The sequence below is a fragment of the Amphiura filiformis genome, chromosome 9 (assembly GCF_039555335.1).
Source record: "Amphiura filiformis chromosome 9, Afil_fr2py, whole genome shotgun sequence".
NCBI classification, from domain to species: domain Eukaryota; kingdom Metazoa; phylum Echinodermata; class Ophiuroidea; order Amphilepidida; family Amphiuridae; genus Amphiura; species Amphiura filiformis.
Window position 1 is genome coordinate 31,907,664 of NC_092636.1, and position 22,488 is coordinate 31,930,151.

The 22,488-nt window shown below is 36.2% G+C and overlaps 1 protein-coding gene across 9 annotated transcripts in view; it reads right to left on the reverse strand.

Annotated features, from left to right (window-relative positions):
- LOC140160877 (cytoplasmic FMR1-interacting protein 2-like) overlaps positions 1 to 22,488 on the reverse strand; it is a 56,607-nt gene that overhangs the window by 5,151 nt on the left and 28,968 nt on the right. For 7 of the 9 annotated variants that reach the window (XM_072184208.1, XM_072184205.1, XM_072184204.1 and 4 more), the window contains 15 exons: positions 21,578 to 21,792; positions 20,166 to 20,319; positions 19,411 to 19,567; positions 18,023 to 18,179; positions 16,979 to 17,075; positions 16,552 to 16,737; positions 15,551 to 15,670; positions 14,044 to 14,243; positions 9,675 to 9,762; positions 6,588 to 6,731; positions 6,128 to 6,218; positions 3,462 to 3,665; positions 2,768 to 2,862; positions 1,558 to 1,796; positions 219 to 366 (listed from right to left, as the gene is read on the reverse strand). In XM_072184208.1, coding sequence (XP_072040309.1) covers positions 219 to 366; positions 1,558 to 1,796; positions 2,768 to 2,862; positions 3,462 to 3,665; positions 6,128 to 6,218; positions 6,588 to 6,731; positions 9,675 to 9,762; positions 14,044 to 14,243; positions 15,551 to 15,670; positions 16,552 to 16,737; positions 16,979 to 17,075; positions 18,023 to 18,179; positions 19,411 to 19,567; positions 20,166 to 20,319; positions 21,578 to 21,792 — 2,295 coding nt within the window. Of the gene's footprint in view, positions 1 to 218; positions 367 to 1,557; positions 1,797 to 2,767; positions 2,863 to 3,461; positions 3,666 to 6,127; positions 6,219 to 6,587; positions 6,732 to 9,453; positions 9,542 to 9,674; positions 9,763 to 14,043; positions 14,244 to 15,550; positions 15,671 to 16,551; positions 16,738 to 16,978; positions 17,076 to 18,022; positions 18,180 to 19,410; positions 19,568 to 20,165; positions 20,320 to 21,577; positions 21,793 to 22,488 lie in introns of all 9 variants that reach the window. The other 2 variants (XM_072184207.1, XM_072184202.1) reach the window with 1 other exon arrangement.

Sequence of the window (22,488 nt, forward strand, 5' to 3'; positions counted from 1 at the left end):
ATATCGGTAAAAATTGATAAATCAATTTCCTCCGAATTTTACTTTTACATTCATCCATACATGATAACCATCTGTTATTAGTTCATCCCTCAGTTGTTTCATTCATTGCTGGTATGGAAACCCTTCAAAAAGTGATCACAATATTGATATTATTGGATAGTATTTTGTTGATTATTATCGATATATCGACTGTCCTTAGTTTTCTAGCATTTACTTACAATTCCATTGATGTCAGCATCTACTCCATCTACCTTCTGTACTCTGAGAATATGGTAACAGAAATCTAAGGATTCAAATCGTCTCTGCTGGCCTAGGAGGGTTATCAAAACAGCACCTGCCCAATTCAATCCTTCACCATAGCTTTCTCTGAAACGGTACGATACAAACAAATTGTCACATTGTTAGAATATTAGTACAAGTAGTGATGCGATAAGAAGTGACACACCCCTATACTTTAGTTTTCCCTAATTATATTATGTGACAAAAACTGACCTATCCATATAATAAAATCATAATTAACATGGTTATAGTAAGCGGTGGCAGAAAAACAGGACCCATTGGCAGCACATATATACCTATCCTTTTCTAGATAGTATCCCCCGATCTACATTCAGTCCTTGTTTGTGTGGTGTCATATGTGACACGATCAAGGGGAATGAGTCGGATGTCGCTAATATTGATTTTGAGATATTGGCAAAGAAAGTGTTAAAATTCTTTTGTTTTATATTGTTTTAAGCGATTGATAAATTGATGTAACTTCACAAAGAAAAGTCGTATCAACATGGGGTTTTCAGTTTCTGAAAGCTCTAAATCTCCTCTTTAAAACACGTATAAAACTCATTTTTGACCAGGGCCAACATGTGACTCATTCCACTTGATCAGGTCACATACAGCGTTTGAAATAGGGCCGGTTAACTTTTCTGACTGGCATCTAGTTGCCGGCCCGGCTGGCCGGGAACTTTTTAAGGTCAAGCCCGGCTGGCCTGTAACTTTTTGAGGCATATTTCGAACACTGGTCACATATACTCTACATTCTCTGTAAAATCTCTTGAACAGCATTCATTGATTCATTCTGACTGCAGCAGATAATAATCTGTAGTATTTTTATTCTCCGCGAGTCAGTGATAATGTCAGGTGGCATTTCATTACACACAGCTTCAAATTGATTGCAGGTGGTGTATGACGTGCAGTCCCTAAATTCAGTAAATTTTCATTGTCAACCGTGTAATTGAATGGGATTATTTTGAAATTTTAAAAGCGCTTGAAATATCACAAACAAATAGGCCTATGTTGATAAATAATATAAATACAAGCTAAAACCGTTGGGGTTCGATAATGAACCCCACAAAACTAACCGAGTATATGGAAAATGCCATACGGCCGGGCGGTTTCACGAGTTGCCGGCTCGATCATGTCATCCGCCTCCTGTTGATTGCGTATGCTAAAAGTGCTGCTTTACATACTCACAAGTTTAACAACACCACATAGATTTGGATGTGAAACAAGTACCTCAATGCGTTAACTGATCTAGAATAATACTATCTAGGTCCTACTTACTCTGGTGTGAAGTTGTTTTCTTTGAGTGGCAAGCAATAGACAAATTGTATAGCACTCCATAGTCTGTGGAATTCTGTACACTCATCAATATTCATGACACCATTGATAGGCTCTGTCCCCTGCCATACCATGTCATCCAGGAAGCTCTTGATACGCTGTAAGACGATCTCAAACATGGTGAGGCCACAGCAGAGACGCTCTCTCGTCAGGAGGTCACCTTCTCTTGTGTGGCTCACTTGCTGTTGGTCAATAGAGAAAATTGTAATCAAATGTTATCATTTGGTTATGCTTAAGTTTATTTTATATTACATCCATGGTCCAGGTACACGCTGGTGATCAGCGATCGCGTAGAAGTGGCGAGATCTCCTCCCCAGGCCTTCACGTTTAGAATTTGGTGGAGCTCCATCACACTCCTGGTTTTGTTGAGGAGCTCGATCGAGCTCCTCAAAATCACTCTCCTGCGATTTTCGAGGAGCTCAATTTGATGAACATGATGAAAGGTGCTAAAATGTTTGGTTTGCCGAGTGAATTCACTCAGTGGATAATTAGTCAATGGAATCCAATGGACAGGCGATAATGTTACGTACCAGTGGTTTTTAACATCGCCAACAATCAGTCCTTTATAAGTTTAAATCTCACTTGTTTGCTTTGAGGTGCGCGGTGGGAGCGCCTGCGCGATCGCACTCCTTAAAAATAAAGGCCTGCCTCCCCTTCTACGTGCTGACGACCATTGGGTGCACTGTTCATAACAATTTTTTAGCAGGTTAGCCGTTAGACAAGTTTAGAACTCTGGCAGCGAGCCCGCTGAAAACTTTCTCTTACTAAGTAATCTACGGTATTGTTGACTCAATAATAATAATAATAACTGTTCACAACTGCTGAGAATACAAAGTCAGCAGTTTGAATGGCCAGTAATAGCTTTACAATGTGACCTGCTACAACAAAATGAGCATTAAGTCACAATTTAGTAGTTTAGGAGACATCCTGACTAACTGAGTTGAAGTTCTTTGTTTGCCGCGCACCTGTACAAGCCAGTAGTATGTCCTTCATGAACTGCCCATTGTGCCCCCATTCATAACAGACATACTTCTAGCTTGAACAGGTGCATGTGAAACAAACACCAACGCAGTAGCCAGGGCATTTTGAAACTTGCAACTTCACGCTAACTTTGTGGTAGCAGGTCGCATATTGCATAATCCTTATGTAGTACCTCTTGTGTGCCTAGTTTCTCAATGACAGGGACCACTTGTAATGCTGCATAATTCTGCTCCAACCTCTTCATCTTAGCTTCCACTTTCTCTCCTTCTGCAGTGACAAAACAATCAAAAATAATTAATAGCGTGCAATATTGCGCTTGCCTTACAATGACATCGCGATATAATTTTAAATATCAAAATGAAATTTTTTTTTAAGCTTTCAAAATGTGCCTTCAATGTATAGCAATTTCCATTTATAATTCTCAGTAACAAACTTAACATAACGTCTTACATAAATACAGTACTATGTACTATGTGTGATCACAAGTTTAAAACAAAAATGTAACCAACTTTACCTGTATATCCAGGTAAATTTGTTAGAATTTGGAATAAAATTTGTGTAGCACATACTATTATGTCCTAACATAAGTAATTTTGTTGCGATAGTCTCAAAATTTAGTGATTTTTAAAGGTCAAATTTTGCATGCACAAGTTGTTTGAAGCTTAAAGGAATCCTTAAAGACATTGCCACACAAACCAGTATTGTGATCTTTTTTGCCTCAAATCACTATATGGAAAACAACAAGCTAACATTATAGTATACACAAAAGTATGTTAGTTCAGTTTCAATCAAGACTGTTACAGATTCTTCCTACCATATTGGACTATTCCAGTTAAAATTGGGATAACAACATTATGCAAACTTACGTTTGACATGCGGTTTGGGAATGATGTTCTGGAAAGGTGCTGCATGGAGCAAGTCGCACACCTCCTCTACCGCCAGGGCCTGCTCTATGAGCTTGAAGAAAATGATGGCATTCCCAACCTCCTGGAAATTTTGGAAGAGATTCATCTTCAGGTCTGGATACTGTGCAATGTCTTGAAGATGGGCAGAGTAGTAGGCCACCACACCTGTAATAAGAATAGAAACAGTCATCATGCAGTTTGTATGATGTAAATAATTATAGACCAATTTCTGTGCTTCCTGTCCTTTCTAAGATTATTGAGCGAACTGTTCACGATCAACTTTACAATTTCTTCACTGAAAATAGCGTTTTAAACCCTTGTCAGTCTGGCTTCAGACGTAATCACTCTACTGCTACTACTCTTATTGATGTTTCCGATTACATTTTAAATAACATGAATCAGGGTGTTGTCACAGGAGCATTGTTCCTGGACCTCAAAAAAGCTTTTGATACTGTAAATCACAAAATTCTTCTTCAAAAGCTTCATAGCTATGGTGTCACTGGTAATACTTTAAATTGGTTTAGGTCATACTTAAGTGGTAGAATACAATCAGTCAATGTTAACTCTACACTCTCTGATTTTAAGAATGTAAACATCGGCATTCCACAGGGTTCGATCTTAGGTCCACTGTTGTTTATAATTTATGTTAATTCTCTTCCTGAATGTATTGACTGTAAATGTGTTATGTATGCTGATGATACAACTTTGCTTTTCAAATCGTCAGACCCATATGCTCTTCAGTCTCAGATGAATGATAGCTTGTTAAAAATTGCTCGGTGGTTCGAAATCAACAAGCTTACTCTTAACATTAAGAAAACGAAGTACATGCTTTTTGGAACAAATCATACTTTGAAAAATTTTGATGACATTTCACTTATCTATGGTAATGAGTCTATCGAAAAGGTTGATAAATTTAAGTATTTGGGGGTCATATTTGATCCAATCTTAACTTGGAATGAACATATCAATTATATTTCTTCTGTTATTTCTAAACGTATTGGTGTCATTCGCAGAGTTAAGTTCTATCTTCCTCCAGCCACATTAAATTTACTTGCCAATGCATTGGTCTTCCCACATTTTGATTATTGCAGTCCTGTTTGGTCAAACTGCATTTCTGAACATTGTAATTCTCTCCAAATTCTTCAAAACAAACTTGCTCGTGTTCTTTTGTCTGCTGACATTAGAACACCCATTTCTGATATGATGAACACTCTTTCCTGGGACAGATTAAATGAAAGATGGGATAAACAGCTTCTTGTAACTGTTTTTAAATGTCTTCATCATGATGCTCCTTCTTACCTCTCATGGCAATTTATTTTTACTTCTTCAATTCATTCAAAATGTACCAGAAGTCAATCTTGCAATACACTTGTCTTGCCATCTTGGAATAATAATTCAGGGAAACGAACTTTTTCTTACAGAGGTGCCTCAGTGTGGAACAAACTGTCTTCTGATGTTCGAATTAATCTTACATCAATGAATGTGAATATGTTAAAATCAAAGATAAGCATATAATTCACACCTTTCCACCTCTGTTAGTACTAAATTTCACTTCCTGTTTGTTAAAATGCACGTCTTATAAAATGCATTTTATCATCTTGATTTGTAAATATGTGACCCCTCGGCACAACTGAGCCCGGATGTCGCCAGTGCCACTATTGAGATATGCTCCATCGAACTTAACAATAAACAATAGGAAACAAAGGTATTTATTTACTGTTTTATTGATTTTTCACTACTTAAATGTCAATTACTATAGACATGATATACATCATTTTAAAGCTAATTTCAAGCAGAATATTTTGGTTGAATATCTCAAAAATGATGATTGGCGACTTCAGGGCTCAGTTGTGCCGAGGGGTCACATATTACCTACATGTACATATATGTACACATTTTTCAATTATTGCTTTTCTTTTGTATTATGTAATTTATCTCTTGATATGTAAATTGTTAAAATCTTATATTATTTAATTATTATCAGGGTCTCATGGGAGACCAGTTTTTGTAAACTGAATGAAATACCCTGAATAAAGATTGTTATCTATCTATCTATCTATCAGTATTTTAGGCCCCTCAAAAAATGTTTGGTTGCAGCTCCGTGACCAACTGATAAAATTAGAAATTTTGGGTCATTATTTTTCTTTCTTCCAATCACTTTTAAAGAAACCTTAAAATTTTGGCAGTATCAAGGATTGACTTTAATACTGACTTTTGAAGTTTTTGTCTTGGAAGGGCAACCAAACAATAGTGACGATTTACTGTGTGTGCACACGCCTGCTACATTGTAAAATCAACGTAATCAGACTTTTTGACCCCCTCCCCTCTAACGAAAGGATTTTCATTTAAAAGACATCGACCTTTGATTTGTCCCCAAGTTCAATCACTAAGAGTGGGGATGTTAAAGTAAATCTGTCGCATGGTTGGGATCAGGTCATCATGAAACTACCTCATAGTTTGACCTCGATCCTAGGTCATCCACCAAGCTGAAGACCAAAGATTATGGTCGCAGCATCTGCATTTCCAGCTCACCAAAAAGTGAGTTTGAATTTATCACAATTCATTCATTTTGTTTTCCTTTCTACCATATTATTCATACAATGGTAAGTATGCAACTATGCCCCTACCTTTGGTTCCATACTCATACTTGGGTAGTTTACATGTCTTGGGCATCACTTCCATCAAGATCTTCACATACTGTAGGATTGTGTTCTGTAACTGTTGGCAAATGAAAACATAATATATATTAGAAGAAGGACCATATATATAATGATAATAATCAATAAATCTAATTATATGGATATCGCGAATGTCACTTTAATCAATATATCCAAGTTGCCAATAATGAAAAAAAAGTATAGAAAAATCAGGCATAGACAGTGTGTTCATACCCGCTATTACACCAGAACAGACACATTATGAAATGTCAAAACCTCTGGAATCAGCAACTGTTGCTTTACATTACTGCAGTTGAAAGTTTATATTCCATAATATGAATGGAATAGTCCATTGAAAGCACCACATAAAAATAAACTTCCCAGAAAGCAGAAGTTCAAAAGAGTTCATCAAATTTATGTTTTATCTTACCGATCCTTTGACAATCTTGAGCAGCTCTTCCATGACGACGGCAACACCTTGGTAACCTAGTAGTCTCACGATACAACGGAAATGAGGCAGACCAACAAAGCCTGTGTACAACCCATTCACTGTGCCGTATGCTATATTTAAAGCCTACGGGTGATAAAATCACAATTAAAATAAATATTTAGTTCCAAAAGCATCTGAATATATTCTTTCTTTTTACAGCAGTAAATAAATTTATCATCCCAATAATATCTGTTAGTGCCCTTTGTCATATTTCACTGCATCATATACAAGCCAATATTGCAAGGTTTTACCTACACAATGTAATTCATTTTAACATTTACCCTTCACCATGATATCTAGTAAAAATTAAAAACATTTTAGCTGGTGCAGTTGGTTTTGATGAGAGCACTTTTTTGTGATCAAAAAACATCAGGATTTGATATTTCATAAGTACTGCTCCTTTGGCTCTCGTAATATTTTCCATATTTCTGAATACAACTTATTACATAATGTCAAAAATGTGAATTTATCCAAATGCTAGAAAAAAAACATGTTTTTTACACATATATCCATGAAAATAAATTAGTTTGTTAAACATGCAAACCAAAATTGAAATGACACTGGTATGAAATAACCGAAAATTATGTTCATTCTGAACTCATGATGAAAGTGGGATATGCTGAAATGGAATTGATCATGCATGGTGATTTTTGCCTGTGGGCTATTTTTTGCCTGTGGGCATAATTTTGGGTTTTACTGGGGAACAGGGGAGGGGGGGCAAGAGTTCTGACTGGGGCATTCCCCCCCCCCCATGCCCCCTGTGGTGCCACCACTTTACATGTAGTTTCAAAGATGTCTTCTCCCACAAGACCACATATAAAAGGTCCTCCTAGCATTTCTGAAATATGCATCACATTGGAATGGACAGATAGGCTTGTTGATAAATAAATTGGTTCTTTAGAAATTGACTAACTCTATTTCACCAGATATTACAGTGCCAGAAGTGGGTAAGAAGTGCAGTAGCTGCCGTGTGTAGCTACCATGTGTAGATCAGTACAATATACTGTGTGTAAATTGAGAAATATTCACAGGGCAGCTATTGCACTTACCACGTCTGGCACTGTGCAGTCATTATGGGCAGGCTTGATGATCCTCAACATCTATGAACTATGCAAAAATCATTACACAATGTACAAGCAATAAAAATGAACAAACTTTTAGTTTCAAGTATGGGTCCAGTGTGAAAAATTGTATATTAGCACTTAACAGTAACTTATCCCAGGAAATTCTTCAGCATTATAAACCCTTTAAGGCGTACAAGCAACAACAACCCAGTGTCCACCCAACTTTCAGTTTTAAGTATGGGTCCACTGTGACAAATGTATATTAGTACTTGGCAATAACTTATCACATGAAATTCTTCTTAAGCATTACAAACCCTTACAAGCGGTAGAGTAACAAATGTACGATGTATTCAGTCCTGCTACCATGTACATGTATGGTACCACCACCAGGCAACATTATGTTATCTCATTGCTGGGGAAAGCTTGTGTTGGTATTCACAATATGAGTTGGGGTTTTCAAAAGCCTTTTGATATCAGATGTCAAACTAGTTGAAACTCTCAGTATGTATTTAGAGGCTGTATTTTGATTAGTTGCTCAGATGATTATATCATGTAATTAACCAATCGGGGGCAATTTAAGAAAGGCAGTAGTGTCCATACATATAGGAGTTCTTATGGAGTTCTTGAAATATCAGATGTAGGATATCAAATGTAATAAGCAATTGGTGGCCTAAACATTACACTTGTTATTAGCTTTTTGGGTTACAGAGCACCACTTATTATTGTGTTGTCACACCTTTTAACCCCATGAGAACTACCTGCTCATTGGCCAAAATGAACATTGTGTCCAATTTTAAACCAATCAAGGAGGGTATTAATAAGATCATCTGCAAATGCAAGTTTGACCATAAATAGTTTAAAAGCCTAGACATAATTGGCAATTGAAATGAGCATTTCAAGTTATTAACCAATCAGAAATGCTGTTAGATGTAGTGTCCAGGGGGTTAATATGAGCAATGAGAAATATCCTTAGTAACCCAATATTGGTAGGGCAATTAAGACAAGTAACACAAGCTTCAAGCAGAATGGAGCTTTGCAAATAATTCACCCCAATTTTTTTGGGTGGTGTAATTATTCTAACAATGTTGCTGATTGGTCCCATTGATAATGAAAACTTCTTTTTGACCAATAGGCAGGTCGTTCTCATAGGGTTAATGAAAGAACATGTCAATCATAATTTCTCCATATGCATTGGTAATGCTTAGAACATAGTGGTGCAATGTGACGAAAAGAACAAAAACCAGAAGATCAATTAATCCGTTTCTTGTTTTTGGTCAAAATATCAGTAAGCATGCAGTGTACCATTAAGTTGTGTCTGTAAGTTGCCCACTCCACCGGTGCATGATTGAAATTCTGCATAATATATTTAGACATAGAATCATTTTCTTTCATAATTTGTATACCAGGGAGAGGATAAGCAAGGGGGTATTGATTTTCTACTTCAACGAAAATAAATATAATTGTAGCAAAAAAATCTTGAAAGCATGCACAAAACAATATATTTATCATGTGTGGAAACAAAACAAAAGAACAACATAAGCATGATTACTTCCCCACCATGATTAAAACAACTGAATGGGTATAAGCAAAATGGGTATGGAAATCAACATTTTGGAAAGAAGATAGGAAAATAAATGTGGAAATCAAAACAAAAGGATGTGCATGGATTGCAGATGGTGAAGCTGAACACCAGCAAATCACAATGATGTTCTATGCCTATATATATATAGATACTCAGATACCTTGCTCCCGTAAAGGTACGACGGTGCAGCCGATGGTGGCTTGTCTCTCGACGGAGGGTCAATAAGCATGAACTTTGTCCTCACAAATCTGTTTTCACAAAAATTCATTAAACCAAGTCATTAAACTATTAATCTACTTAGTTTAAGACCTTAGTAACTAGCAGCAAACCCAGTTTATACAGTGGTAAACCTAGTTTATGAGGGGGGTCAGTTAGTAGTACCTTACTGCCGTATTGGTAGGAAGCAGCTGCAGACGGTGGTTTGTCTCGGCTTGGGGGGTCCATGAAGGTCAACCTTGTCCGCACAAACCTGCCGAAGAAGATATTAGCATTGATGTGTGGTTTGGTTAGTGAGCGAAACTTAAAAAGAGAGGTCTTTGTTAGAAGCAACTTAAAACCATGATAAAATACTTGAAAAGCAAAGAGCAATGTACAATTGTTTTTGGTTAAAATACTTATGAAAAGTGTGTGATTAAAGGGGCATTTTGTGATCCACAGCATAACCCCCCCCCCACCCCACCCCCCCCACTTTTCTAAAAAAAAGTTGAGATTTTTATGCTACTGGAAACCTATAGATACATGTTTATGTACAAACAAATTTTTGCTCTGCAGAGTTGTTTAGCAAAAATATTGTCAAATTTGAATTACATTCTGGTACACCAGAACAAAATTACAGCACAGTGGCTATGGAGCAGTGTAATACACATATTCAAGCATAACTCAAGAACGCAAAATAGGAATCAACTGAAATGTGGGGAATAAGCTTTTTTCGTAGATATCTACTGAAATATGTCATAAAAAGATAATTCTAGGATCACAAAATACTCCTTTAAGATTATAATCAGCATAAGTAAAGTGTGTGAATGAGATATCATATGCCGTATTTGCTCTTATACATAAGTACCTATGGACACGTAACATAACAAAAAACAAAATAATGCTTATTGAAAATAAGTACTCAACCATCAGTATGTCTTTTGAGACAGACAAAATGCATTTTTGCACTCCACCTTAAATGATATGACTAAGACCTAAAAAATTTAGGACTCTTAAAAATATGAAAAATAAAAAAAATATCAATTTTGGATAATTTCAAAAAATTGCCAATTTCAAAAAATCAAAATATCTTGATATCAGAAGGACATGCCTCATATTCAGAATGCAATTTGATGTCTGATGTGCACTCATATAAACCAAAATTTCTCTGAAGCTTATTTGCACATATTCAAATAGAATTCTCTCAGAAACGAAACTAAAAGGCATGCATGTTATTATTTGTAGTTCACATAAAGCTCAAATTATTATACAGCTAGTTTGACATTGCTACACATGACTATCGGATCAGCCTGTTAGCAAATAAAAATGGCTGGAAATTAGTTTTAACCATGCACCCCTTAAAGTACATGCTGTAGAAGTTATTTGAAATTTGCATGCAGCACTGATGAAGTTTAGTAAAAGCTGATATGGGATGACTGGGGTTTTGCTTGTATTATGTTCATAAAACCTGTGATCTAATTTATATTATGTACAACACTGGATGCTGCTGCATAGTTATTTACTGTACAACATGCAGTATACATTACAACAAAGTACATTAACTACTATAACAAAACAGTTTTTTTGGCCTGGCCTTTAACCCTAGAACTACGAAGGAGGTGTTGTACCAACCCCCCACCTAAGATTTTGTATCCGTCGTAACAAAACGCACACGTTTACGCCCAAACAACCCAAGTTAATCGTAGATCCAACCTTTGCGTTTATTCTAGTGCTAAAATTTTACCCCAGCACCTTACCCGGGGGTGATGATTTGAATTTTGCTCTTATTTACTTTTATATTTAGGAGAATACCGTATTGTTTGTAATAAACGCCCCGGGGGCGTTGCATTTTTCCAAAAGGGGGGCGTTTATTAGAAGTGAATTGTCAGTGAAAAAAGATTAAAAATCGGGTTCAATTTCCGATGGTGCTCCTGTTAAAAGAAGGATTTACGACTATACATGATGGCGGCGCCATGGAAAATGATATTTTAAGTGGGAAATACAACAAAATTACACCTGTAAGTGCATGGAATTAGTGAAATTCTACCATAATTAGGCAATGAAATGGACGGGAGTTGCGTCATAATAGGTTTTGTCAATGCAATTTAGCGATCGTGACTGACATGACCAATGCAAGTTTTAAGCTTACCTACACGATATGGCATGGAAATGTTTGCATTTTTGTCAATTTTTCACAGAAAAATTGGAGGGGGCGTTTATTAGAGGGGGAGCGTTTATTACAAACAATACGGTAATCACATTTTTATAGAATTTTTAGCCGAAAATCAATTTTGCCTATACTACATAGCCAGAATTTCCCAAATTTGCAGGGCCGCCCTCACATTATAACGGTATATGATGCTTATAATTGAACATTGGGGGAGTTTCAACAACCACCCCCTTTGCCCCTTTATTAACACAAAATTGTTAAAAAATATGGCTCAGTAGTTCTAGGGTTAAAGCATAGGGGAATGGAAAGGCATATTTTGAAATTGCTCTATGTATTAAATCTATGAATCAGTAGGACAAAGTACACTCATCAATATGCTTTTCGTTTGATTCAAATCTCGTAGTATAACAATTTTTTCTTCATGCAAATTTTACACAAATTATCAATATGGTTTATGAGCTTAAAGTTGCTACATATATAAAGGGTGAACCTGTTTTTATACTTTCCAGGAAAAATTGAAAAATAAACTTCTACATGGCTGCACATAAATATGTTTGTTCCAGTTAATTTTCATAGCAACTGCACAATTTTACATGCATAATTTGATTTTTTCATGCATAAATTAGCATATGATTTACACACAAAATTGCAAATAGTATCAACCAAATGTCACAAATACTGGCAACAAAACAAAGGACTTTAGAAAGGGAAAATGATTACCAAGAATTATGGGCTTCTTAAAGACCCATTCAGTGATCCCAGCGAAAGTGTAAAAAAATTATAATTGTTTATAAATTAATTAAAGGAAGTCTCCGGCAATCACAACATTATTCCTTATATGTTAGAAAAATACTTATCAAGCACAAATAACATGGTTTTATTTAAAACAAACTCATAGTGACCATAAAAACGAATAAAAACATCCGTTTCTCAACACGCGATATTCAAAATTCCCGGGCGCCGAGTGCAATCAAGTCCAGTAATACAATGAAGGCTCACTGACGACAATTGAACACAAATAACCATTACGTCATTGCACTTTGACAATTTCGGCGCGGGAATTTTGAATATCCCGTGTTGAGAGCTGACTGTTTTTATTCGTTTTTATGGTCAATATGAGTTTGTTTTAAATAAAACAATGTGATTCGGGCTTGATAATTATCTAACATATAAGGCATAATGGTATGATTGCCGGAGTCCCCCTTTAAAAGTGAAGGATAAGACATTCAAATTGTCATTTGATATTTTTGAAATGAAAAATTTGGCAAAAAACAAGGATAACAGCAGTATTAACAAAGTTGAAGCCCCATTCAAATACATGTAGCTAATTTAGATACTGTCAGTATCTAAATTACAGATTCATGTAAATTCCTTATTTTTGTCTTAAATACACGGCTTTCGGCTGAACCACTAGCAATGTTTACATATTTATGACAATGACAAAGGTACCAAAATCTGAATTTTGATGATTTTTACGATTGACCATATGAGCAAATCACTGAATGGGCCAATAAATTAAAGTCCACATTCCCCCTGTGGAAGATTGTCCATAATGGGGGTATAAATTTCAAATGGAATGCACATCAGCCAACTCTATTTGAAATTCACCCTCCCTCTGTGAAGATTCATGTTGAATCTTTCTCAGTGGGTGAATGAAGTTCAAATGGAGCTACTTTAATGTGTATATTTCATGTGAAATTCATACTCCCACTGTGGAAGATATTTCCAAAATCTTCCACAGGGTGTGTGTATTTCAAATGGAACAGCCCAATACTTGAATAGCATTTCTATACATATACGCGCAGGAGCCAGTAAAAAAATGTAAAAGTAAAGACGTTTCAAATTTTTGTCAGGTTGTGAGGTTGGTTTGACAATTCAATGTTACAGTAGTAGCCAACCAACCCTTATTAGAACATACAAGCTTCAAAATATGCAGGCACCCAGGAGCCATTTACACAATGGTCATAACATTTTGGCTCCTGGTCCACACCAATATCATATGAACCAGGCTGTACATTTTTTTCAAATAGAGCCTGGTAGTTAAAGCAGGTTTTGTATTTAATGTGTACAATTAAAATTTAAATGACTCTTAGCTCTTTAAAATTGGCTTCTGGTTCACTAGATAATCACAGGACCAGGAGCTGTTTTTCCAAATGTGTGGCTCCTGGTCCAGATCTGCTAATTTTGAGGCTTGAGAACATAAGAGCGAAAGTAAGTTCAAATTCCCCCCTCTTTTTGGTTATAAATGCTATTAAAGACTGCCCAACATTATGTGCATTACAAACATAGCAACTTTGGATGTACTGAACAACAGATTTATACAGGGAGTGAGTTTACAACAGCAACAACACAGCTAAGTGCTCTACACACTGTTACCATTGTTACCTTTCAGTAGCTCCATTGTAACAAAACGTTGGTATGAAGTCATAGTACAGCTCCCAGAAGACATGAAGGGTGATGCGTCCATACGGCGCCATCACATTGTGATTTGCCTCACGCAGCATGGACTCAAAATCTGAGAGTGTAATATGCTTACTGAGTAGCTTGTGTGTGAGGCGGTTGACTTCTAAAAGGCAGTCAAGTTCCTGTGTACAGAAAAAAAAATCATATCTTATAAGTGAAATGTTGGTTTACGGTGAGTTTGATATTATAAACCTAGTAAAGCATATGAGAACGTCATAGGGCCAAAAGTGTATTGATCAAACTTTCTGAAAGCTCTACAGGTGAGCACAGTTTCAGCCTTTAAGAATTAGAGCCACCATCAATGAAGAAATTATGCCTGTTAGCTATAGACGAATCCAAGTAGCCAAGTCATGGTCAGGATTTGGTCGGACATCTTTGGGTAGCCGCTAGCACCAACCTGGTGTTTTGAGCGTCCGATTGTGCAAATAAAAGCCGCCTAACACCTAGAGAAGATGCAATGACGAGGAGGGTTAATAGAATAATAGCTAATAATATATATAATGGAGATAATTCCGCAGGTAATCCCGTCGCATCTATTCATATACATAGTCCTTTTGTTCGCAAGTACATCAATGCATAGATACCCCGTATAGTTAATCCGATTATTATGTCACTTCAACAAACGAATAGACCATGCTGTGTGTTTTGTCGAAGGGAACTGTATTGTGTTATTCTTTTGTCTACCTGTGTTTTCGCGGAAGGTGTAAAACGGGTGATGGAATGCAGTTTAAAATTTCCACCAGGCGAATCATTTCACATTTTGAGTGCATTGTAGCCGACGGCTACCCAACTAAAGGCTGCTAGTCAGGTGTAGGAATGCGTGTATTTGGATTCGTCTATAGGCAAAATATCTCATTCTTGATCATCAGAGGTCGTACTTCTGCATACTGTTGTGTCAGTGTACTTTTTGTGGAACAACACGATTGCGCAACATAAGACCGTGATTGGTCAATTCTCAAGATGTGCTTGCTCCGTAAGCATGTGGTCTTTGTGTAGTACACTCGATGCAAATATCTGTGCGTACCAAAGTTGGCTCTCATGATTGGAAATTAGATATTTTGCCTATAGTTGTCAAAATACCCAATGAAATTATGCACTTTTGCATCTTCAGCAAATCAAATACAGCTTTCTAATTCTTCAAAAGTATATTGTTTTTTTGAACAAATTATAACAATTAGGTTAATGCTATTCATGCTAGCCATATGCTTCCAACATAAAAAGTTTTGAGATATTTTCTCAAAATATAAGAGCTATCTTAAGAACCACTGAACCAATAACAGGCTTGTTTGTGCCCATTTTAATGCATTTATAATGCAAATTCCAAAAGTTGATAATGAAAATTTACAATTCTGAAATTTTTAAATATCTTTTTTAAATTTTAAATTTGTCGTCTGCAGTCGACATCCGTGCGGAGACAGTTAATGCTTACCACTATGTAAGTAAGATCACTAGCTTCAAATCTTGTGATAGCTAAATCCAGACTCCTCTGCATGGCTGTGCTAATTCGCTGTGTGATCAGTCTATTCAGATCAATGGATCTACCTAAGAGCTGTAGAAGAAAAGATTTGTACAGGTTAACATGACATGTAAGAAATGTGTAAAGTAAAGTAAAGCTTCCTACAGACTTTTTATTGAATGCAGAATATTTGATGTTACATTTTTGTTTTTTAATCTATTCCAAGTTCTAACAAATGTTTGATCACATAAAATTGATCATATATTTCTTCCAGATATTCTATTATCCATTTTAAGTTACCATTGTACTCAGAAACATACAATTTTTTTGTTGCGTGTTCCAAGTCCCAAGTATTCAAATGAGGTCAGGCAAAAAAAAAAAAGTTTGTCTCAAAGCTTGGGTGCGCATAAAATTGCACGATTTGAAAAAAAAAAGAAATGTGGAAATTTTTTTTATTTCAAAATTCTTTTTTTTCCCCGGAAAAAATCGGCGAAAATCAAGACTTTTTTCTCAAAATACCAAGTCAGGAATTAAAAAAAAATGGTATTTCACATTTGTTTTCAAACCACTTGTGAGCTTTGAGACAAATCTTTTGATTTTTGGCCTTATTAAAAGAACATCCACTGCATATTACACATGGCAATCTGTCACAGAATAAGTATAGCCTTATTATCATATTTCAGACTAGCTATATACCAAATACCTCTTTTTTGTGTCAGATGGGAATTCAAATTGACAATCCAGATGAACCTAATACAACCTACTTTTTTGTTAGCATAAATAAAACAAATAACTGCTTTACAACTGTGTTAATCCATACTCAAAACTATGCAACCATGACTATGTGTATTATCTCACGCTACCAATGATCAACTAATTTTTCTGTCCTCTACAACTGTCTGGTCTTCACATTTGAAGGTTTCTTAGACGACACAAGTTAATTAATACCGTAATAACAAATGGCCTCTACTTACTTGTAAGTGTCTTTGCCTTAATAGTGTTTCATATCTGTTAGGCATAGGATATGGTATACTGATGCCGTTATTCTGACATTCAGTCCTAAACCGTTTGTCCAACATGATGCTAGCTGCTAATGCCTTGTAATGGGCAAAGATCTGATCACTCAGCTTGTACACTAGCTGATCAAAGCACAGATTCACCTACAAAAAAAAGCAATATAATATAGGTGGTTATGTGAGACTTCCAAGCAAATTTATAAAATATGGGCAGTTTCTTTCAACTTCAATGAAAGTTTAAGAAAAACTGCAGACACATAAGATAATCTGTAATCCAATTCTCGAAGTTGGTACAGTCCCCCCCCCCCCTGCTTTATTTAATTCAAGATTATGTAGTACTTATAATGTAAAATTTACATACACTAAAAAGGTTTATCAAACTTACCTCAGCTTCAATTTCATCATAGAGAAATTGCTTCTTGAATTTGGTAAGGGCGTACTGGGCACTGTCACTGTACAAGTCTAGTGGGTATAAGATGTACCTGGGTAGAAAATGTGGCATGATAAAGCAGCAATTATGTTAAAGAGGAAATGTTACTAATTTGGTTGACTGCTGGTCAGTTGGTATTGTTTTAGTTTGTTTAATTAGCACTATGGTTAGCTAATGTCGTCCCATTATGAGGAAACAAAACCATCTCCCTCAGCAATATTTTAAATTGATTTGATCCAGAAGTCTGCAACACTGCAGTTTTATCAGTCCTTAAACTAAAAACAAGATCCAATAAAGCAGGCATGTCAACCCTGCAACATGGTACAGAATTATAGATGGACACCTCTGTCTGGAAGCACAGTGATTTCTGTCACATATAAACTAAAAACCAAATAGAATCTGCTCATTTTAGTAATCAAATCATGAAATTAGAGATACTCTATAAATTGATGACAAATTTATCATTTAAAATATACAGTGCACAAAAGAATTAAAGTACCAATTATGTTCACCCTCTGTCCTCTACATCCTAAACAAAGACAGATATATCATAATTAGAACCAGCAGCCAATAGCTGTATCTTTTAGCTCAAATTGACGTTCATTGAATTTGTTCCAGAAATAAAGACACAACAATCCAAAAACCCACGGAAGATGCAAATTCAAAAGTTGCAGTTTGCTCCATTGCATGCCCTATTGACTTGTACACAAAGAGAACTAGTGACACACTTCCACTGATTGGCAGATTGAAACTAGCATCATGCTTTCATTGATTATGATTAGAACACAAAAGTGCAACTTTTGACTTTGTTCCTTCCTTAGGTTGAAGATCACCATTTCTTTAATTCTCAACTAATTTCAACAAATGAGGTCTTAAACTAGAGCCCCGTACAGATACTGGCTGTTTGTTTTAATTTTGACATATTTGTCCTTGTGTAGGATATACAGGGGTGAACAAAACTGGTACCTTTATTATTTTGAATAAAAAGATAAGACTTACTCCATCATGGATGGTTCTTTGGTCTCTAAGATATGGTCAGTTAATATCCAAGGCATTGACATCTCAATTGGAAACTGGATACGTTCACCCATGGTCATCTCTAAGAAGAACTCACGATACCACAACTGGGACAGATCACAACATTGTTGTAATGTTTCTATAAATTAAAACAAAATATTATATGGCATGTAATTAGTGACTAACTCCATCAGTTGTCTACACTCCACATGTACTGTGTTATGCTTCGTAGTGATGACCAGGGACAGGCGATTTGCGCTGAACTTTCTTTCCGCGCAATTCCGCGCAATTTAGGGATACATGATTTGCACTGAAAAAAAAAAGTTCCGCAATTTGCTATTTTTGTCCGCAAAATCGCCTGTCCCTGGTGATGACTAAATAACTGACAGTTCATATCGTGATAGACTCTTGAAAATATTCTCTTGCGACTTTGGTTGTGCACCATAGTGCAACTGACTAGCGATTCCCATGTACAGCACCATTGTGACAAGATCACGTTCTGAAGTTCTAAAAGATACAAACTCTGTCAAAAGGTCAATTTGGACACAACTGTGCATGCTCTATGCCACAAGAATCCTGTTGCAAAGTCTGTCACTTTTTTTCACATAGTTTTCTCAGTCGTCAACCCAGACAGTTGACGAATAAGGGCAGTAGTCTAGTGATATTGACTGTATACTAAATATTCCAATTAAGGGTGTTTTACAATCAGGGTACGTTTGTGCTGAGTATCATATAGTGCCCACTTTGAAATATTAGATTTACTTATGATAAAAGTTACCATGTCTAATTATTAGCCCCTATTAGTTCCACCTACAGCCACATAGAAACTGTTTTAAATTCTTAGCAAATGATGAAAATATATACATTTCTGTATAATTTTGGGACAAAATGGTTATCTCATATTTGACCACTGTGAACTTTGCAAATGATATATCACTGCCAGAAATAACATAAAAACATATTTTGACAGTTCAGAATGTAATGTTTGAAACATGATTATTCAAAATTGAGAACCAAGTAAGATTGTGACCATTTCATTAATTGGGCCTCTCCCCTCCCAAAATAAATTGTTGTGTTGCCCTCAGCAACCGACCCTAACTTCTTCAAATTTCTTTTCTTACATTGGCAAAACAATGTGAATGAATTCTATCTGGATGTTTTTGAAATAGTACATTTATAAAAAGACAATTGCACATAATTCAATTGTTACAATGGCACGAAAAAGTGGGGAATTTGGGAAGTTCATTCCCAGGAAATGTTGATGTTTGGAGGGAAATTCTGGTATTTGGAGGGGAATTGTGTCTTTTTTGTGTATAAAATGATGCTGTAAATTGTGGGAAATTTAACATTTTTCAAGCCCTGATTGTTACCTGTGAAGTTAACAAGATGTTTGTAGAAGAATGTCCTCTTATGGAAGTCATCAATGGCGTCAAGTGATGGACCATCAAGCTCTTTACGCATAGTCTTTTTCCCCGTTCCTCCTTTGTCTGCGATCAGTGACTCTAGCATAGTACGCATCATGTATATCTACAGTGTAAAGGTCAAAATAATGTATGTATGAATAATATGGTTGACTACCGTACTTGTTCAGACCTGAAATATGGTCTTTCAGATGGGGTTACCTGAATGTGTGATTCCATTTGAAATCTACACCCATGTGTGGGAGATTAAGGTCATGTCTTTCATACGGGGTGTATGGATTTCAACTAGAATAGCTCATTGTCCTCCTTCCCTTCAATACTTTGTTATGCTGGTTTCATACTTTCCTGCTGCTTGCCGCTTTGACAACGATTTTGCTTCTCTGCGCAGTCGCACCAGCGGTGACCAGTAGCAAGCCGATATATGGAATCACTCCACCGCTGTGCCCAAGCGGCAGCATCACGTGGAGTTGAATTTAAGTAAACTCAGATCAGTGCTGCTGTGACATATATGAGAACAAAACACAATTTTGGAGCAGTGTAGAGCGGCAACAGTGGCATTGGCTTTCAGAGTCATGACGCTGCCGTTTAGCAGTGTGCCGCTCCGCTTGCAGAAATATATAAGCGGGATGATGAATCTTCAAGTCCCTCAGTGGCAAGCGGAAGAAAGTATGAAGCCAGCATTATGACCTATGCTGGTACTATACCTGTGTACTAGATGGTGCCACTGTTCTTCTTGGTACCTCAATCCTGTATCCTCCTTGCACCTTGGGGTCTTTGTCTCCTTTCAAACATGGGTCATCTCTTGGTTCTTCTCCCCGTAGCCAATCGGCGCAGGTCTCCCGAACTGCTCGTATGACACTGTACAAGTATAGGCAAATCAAAAACATTCTCTTAGTAATTTGGTATAGATCTGTCTCATTAAATAACTTGATTCTAGTTTTGTGTTTTCTGGCAGTAAGCAAATGTAACATGATCAAAGGAAATGAGTCGGATGTTGCTAATATTGATTGCGAGATATTGGCAAAGAAAGTGTTAAAACTCTTTTGTTTCATATTGCTTTCAGCGATTGATAAATTGACATGATTTCGCAAAAAGAAAGTTGTATCATCATGAGGTTTTCAGTTTCTAAAAGCTCTCAAATGTCCTCTTTAGAAACACATGTAAAATTCATTTTTGGGGTAAACATGTGACTCATTCCCTCTGACCATGTCACAAATATGTTAAAGAGGAACCAACACATCTGGAAATGTAGCAGCATGTTTAAGTCCATTTAATCCAGTAACATTATTTTTATGAGGACAGAATAGTGACATTCACCCACAAGACGGGGATTTTATTGTATCCCACAATGCAGATTGATTCAGGTGACCTTCGAGAGCAGGTGGTGTAAACTTATATTTATGCAGAATATGTGTAAAGTCCTAGTGCATGCATGATGGAATATTATCCGAATTTTAGATTTCTTGCTGTGTGGTAAGTATAATGCTACAACTTTACCACAGACATTCCTGAGTTGGACTGGCCAAGGATTGTGGACCTTCAAGTTGTACTTATTTAAAAGTAACTTCAATAAAATACTAGTACTTGTGTCCAGGCCTACTATCAAACTCTACTCATGGAGTGCAGAGACTCTAGTAGTGTTAGCGAATCCTGGCAATCAATTTATTTAGCATCTTTCATATGTCCAGTACCTTGGTATAGAACAGGTACTGGGTCTAAGCTGGATGCATTTATTTATTTATTTATGATCATTTAATCATAAACCAATTAAAACACAAAGCCAAATAGATAAGAGTATCAATCATTCAATCAATCAATCAAATTCATCATATTTATAATGAAAACTAACATGTTAGGCCTCAAAAATTGTTTGATTGGCGTAACCCCACCTGACCCTAAAAGTAGGCCCAACCCTAGACTTTTTTTTTTTTTTTTTTTTGCAAAAAAATAATAAAAAAATAAAGAAATAAAAAAAATTCAAATAAATTCAAAAAAAAAGAAGAAAAAGTTCCAATGGCTTTATCAAACACAATTTACATCTTAAAAAATAAAAAGTCCCGACCCACCTTACCCTAAATGTTACGCCAATCAAACAATTTATTTTTTGAGGCCTTACCTTTCCACAAGCTTCTTTTTCTTCTTGACAGCCTGTCGTAATGGTTCCCTAAGTGTGATCTGCACAAAGTCTTGCATCTCAGCATACACAGTCCTCAATATGGCTTCATAGAAGACACTTTCCATCCTGTTCATTAATACCTGTAGACCTTTGATCATGGCAATCACTTCAATCAGGGCAAACTTCTCTTCACTACTGTAGTTATACCTTGTTGCCTGTTGAATACAAGACATCAGTGGTATAGATTTATTTTTGATATGGGGGGAGGGGGTTTGAAAAAATTTCTTCTAAGTATATTAAATCAGCATCTGTTGGCAACAGAGTAAGTTTATGGTACAAATGCACACACATTTTGCCATATTGAAGCTAAAACTGAAATATACTGCAAAAGTGGAACAAATATGTCCATAGAGCACAAAAATTGGCCCTTTTTAGGCTAAAATGGCCAAATATAATGGCAATTTGGTCATGAACTCGCATTCAGGCATCAACATTGGGGGATAACGATTGTATGGACCAATCCCCCCTTCACAAAATATTGGGGGGGGGGGTTACCACACCTATGCAAGACATAGCAATCATAAGAAGTAAAGGATGCATCTTCACAAACTTCCAAGGTACACAAGGTAATTTTTTGTCTAATTTAATAGCACAGGTGATAATACTGTGTCCAGGCCTACTATCGAACTCTACTCATGGAGTTCAGAGACTCTAGTAGTGTTAGCGAATCCTGGCAATCATTTTATTTAGCATCTTTCATATGTCCAATACCTTGGTAAAGAACAGGTACTGGGTCTAAGCTGGATGCATGTATTTAAGAAAAAAAGGATACTTTACACCCAATATTTAACACCAAAATAATGTGTCAGAGGCAGTAAAAATGTAAATAATAGAGAAAGAATAAGTTAGAA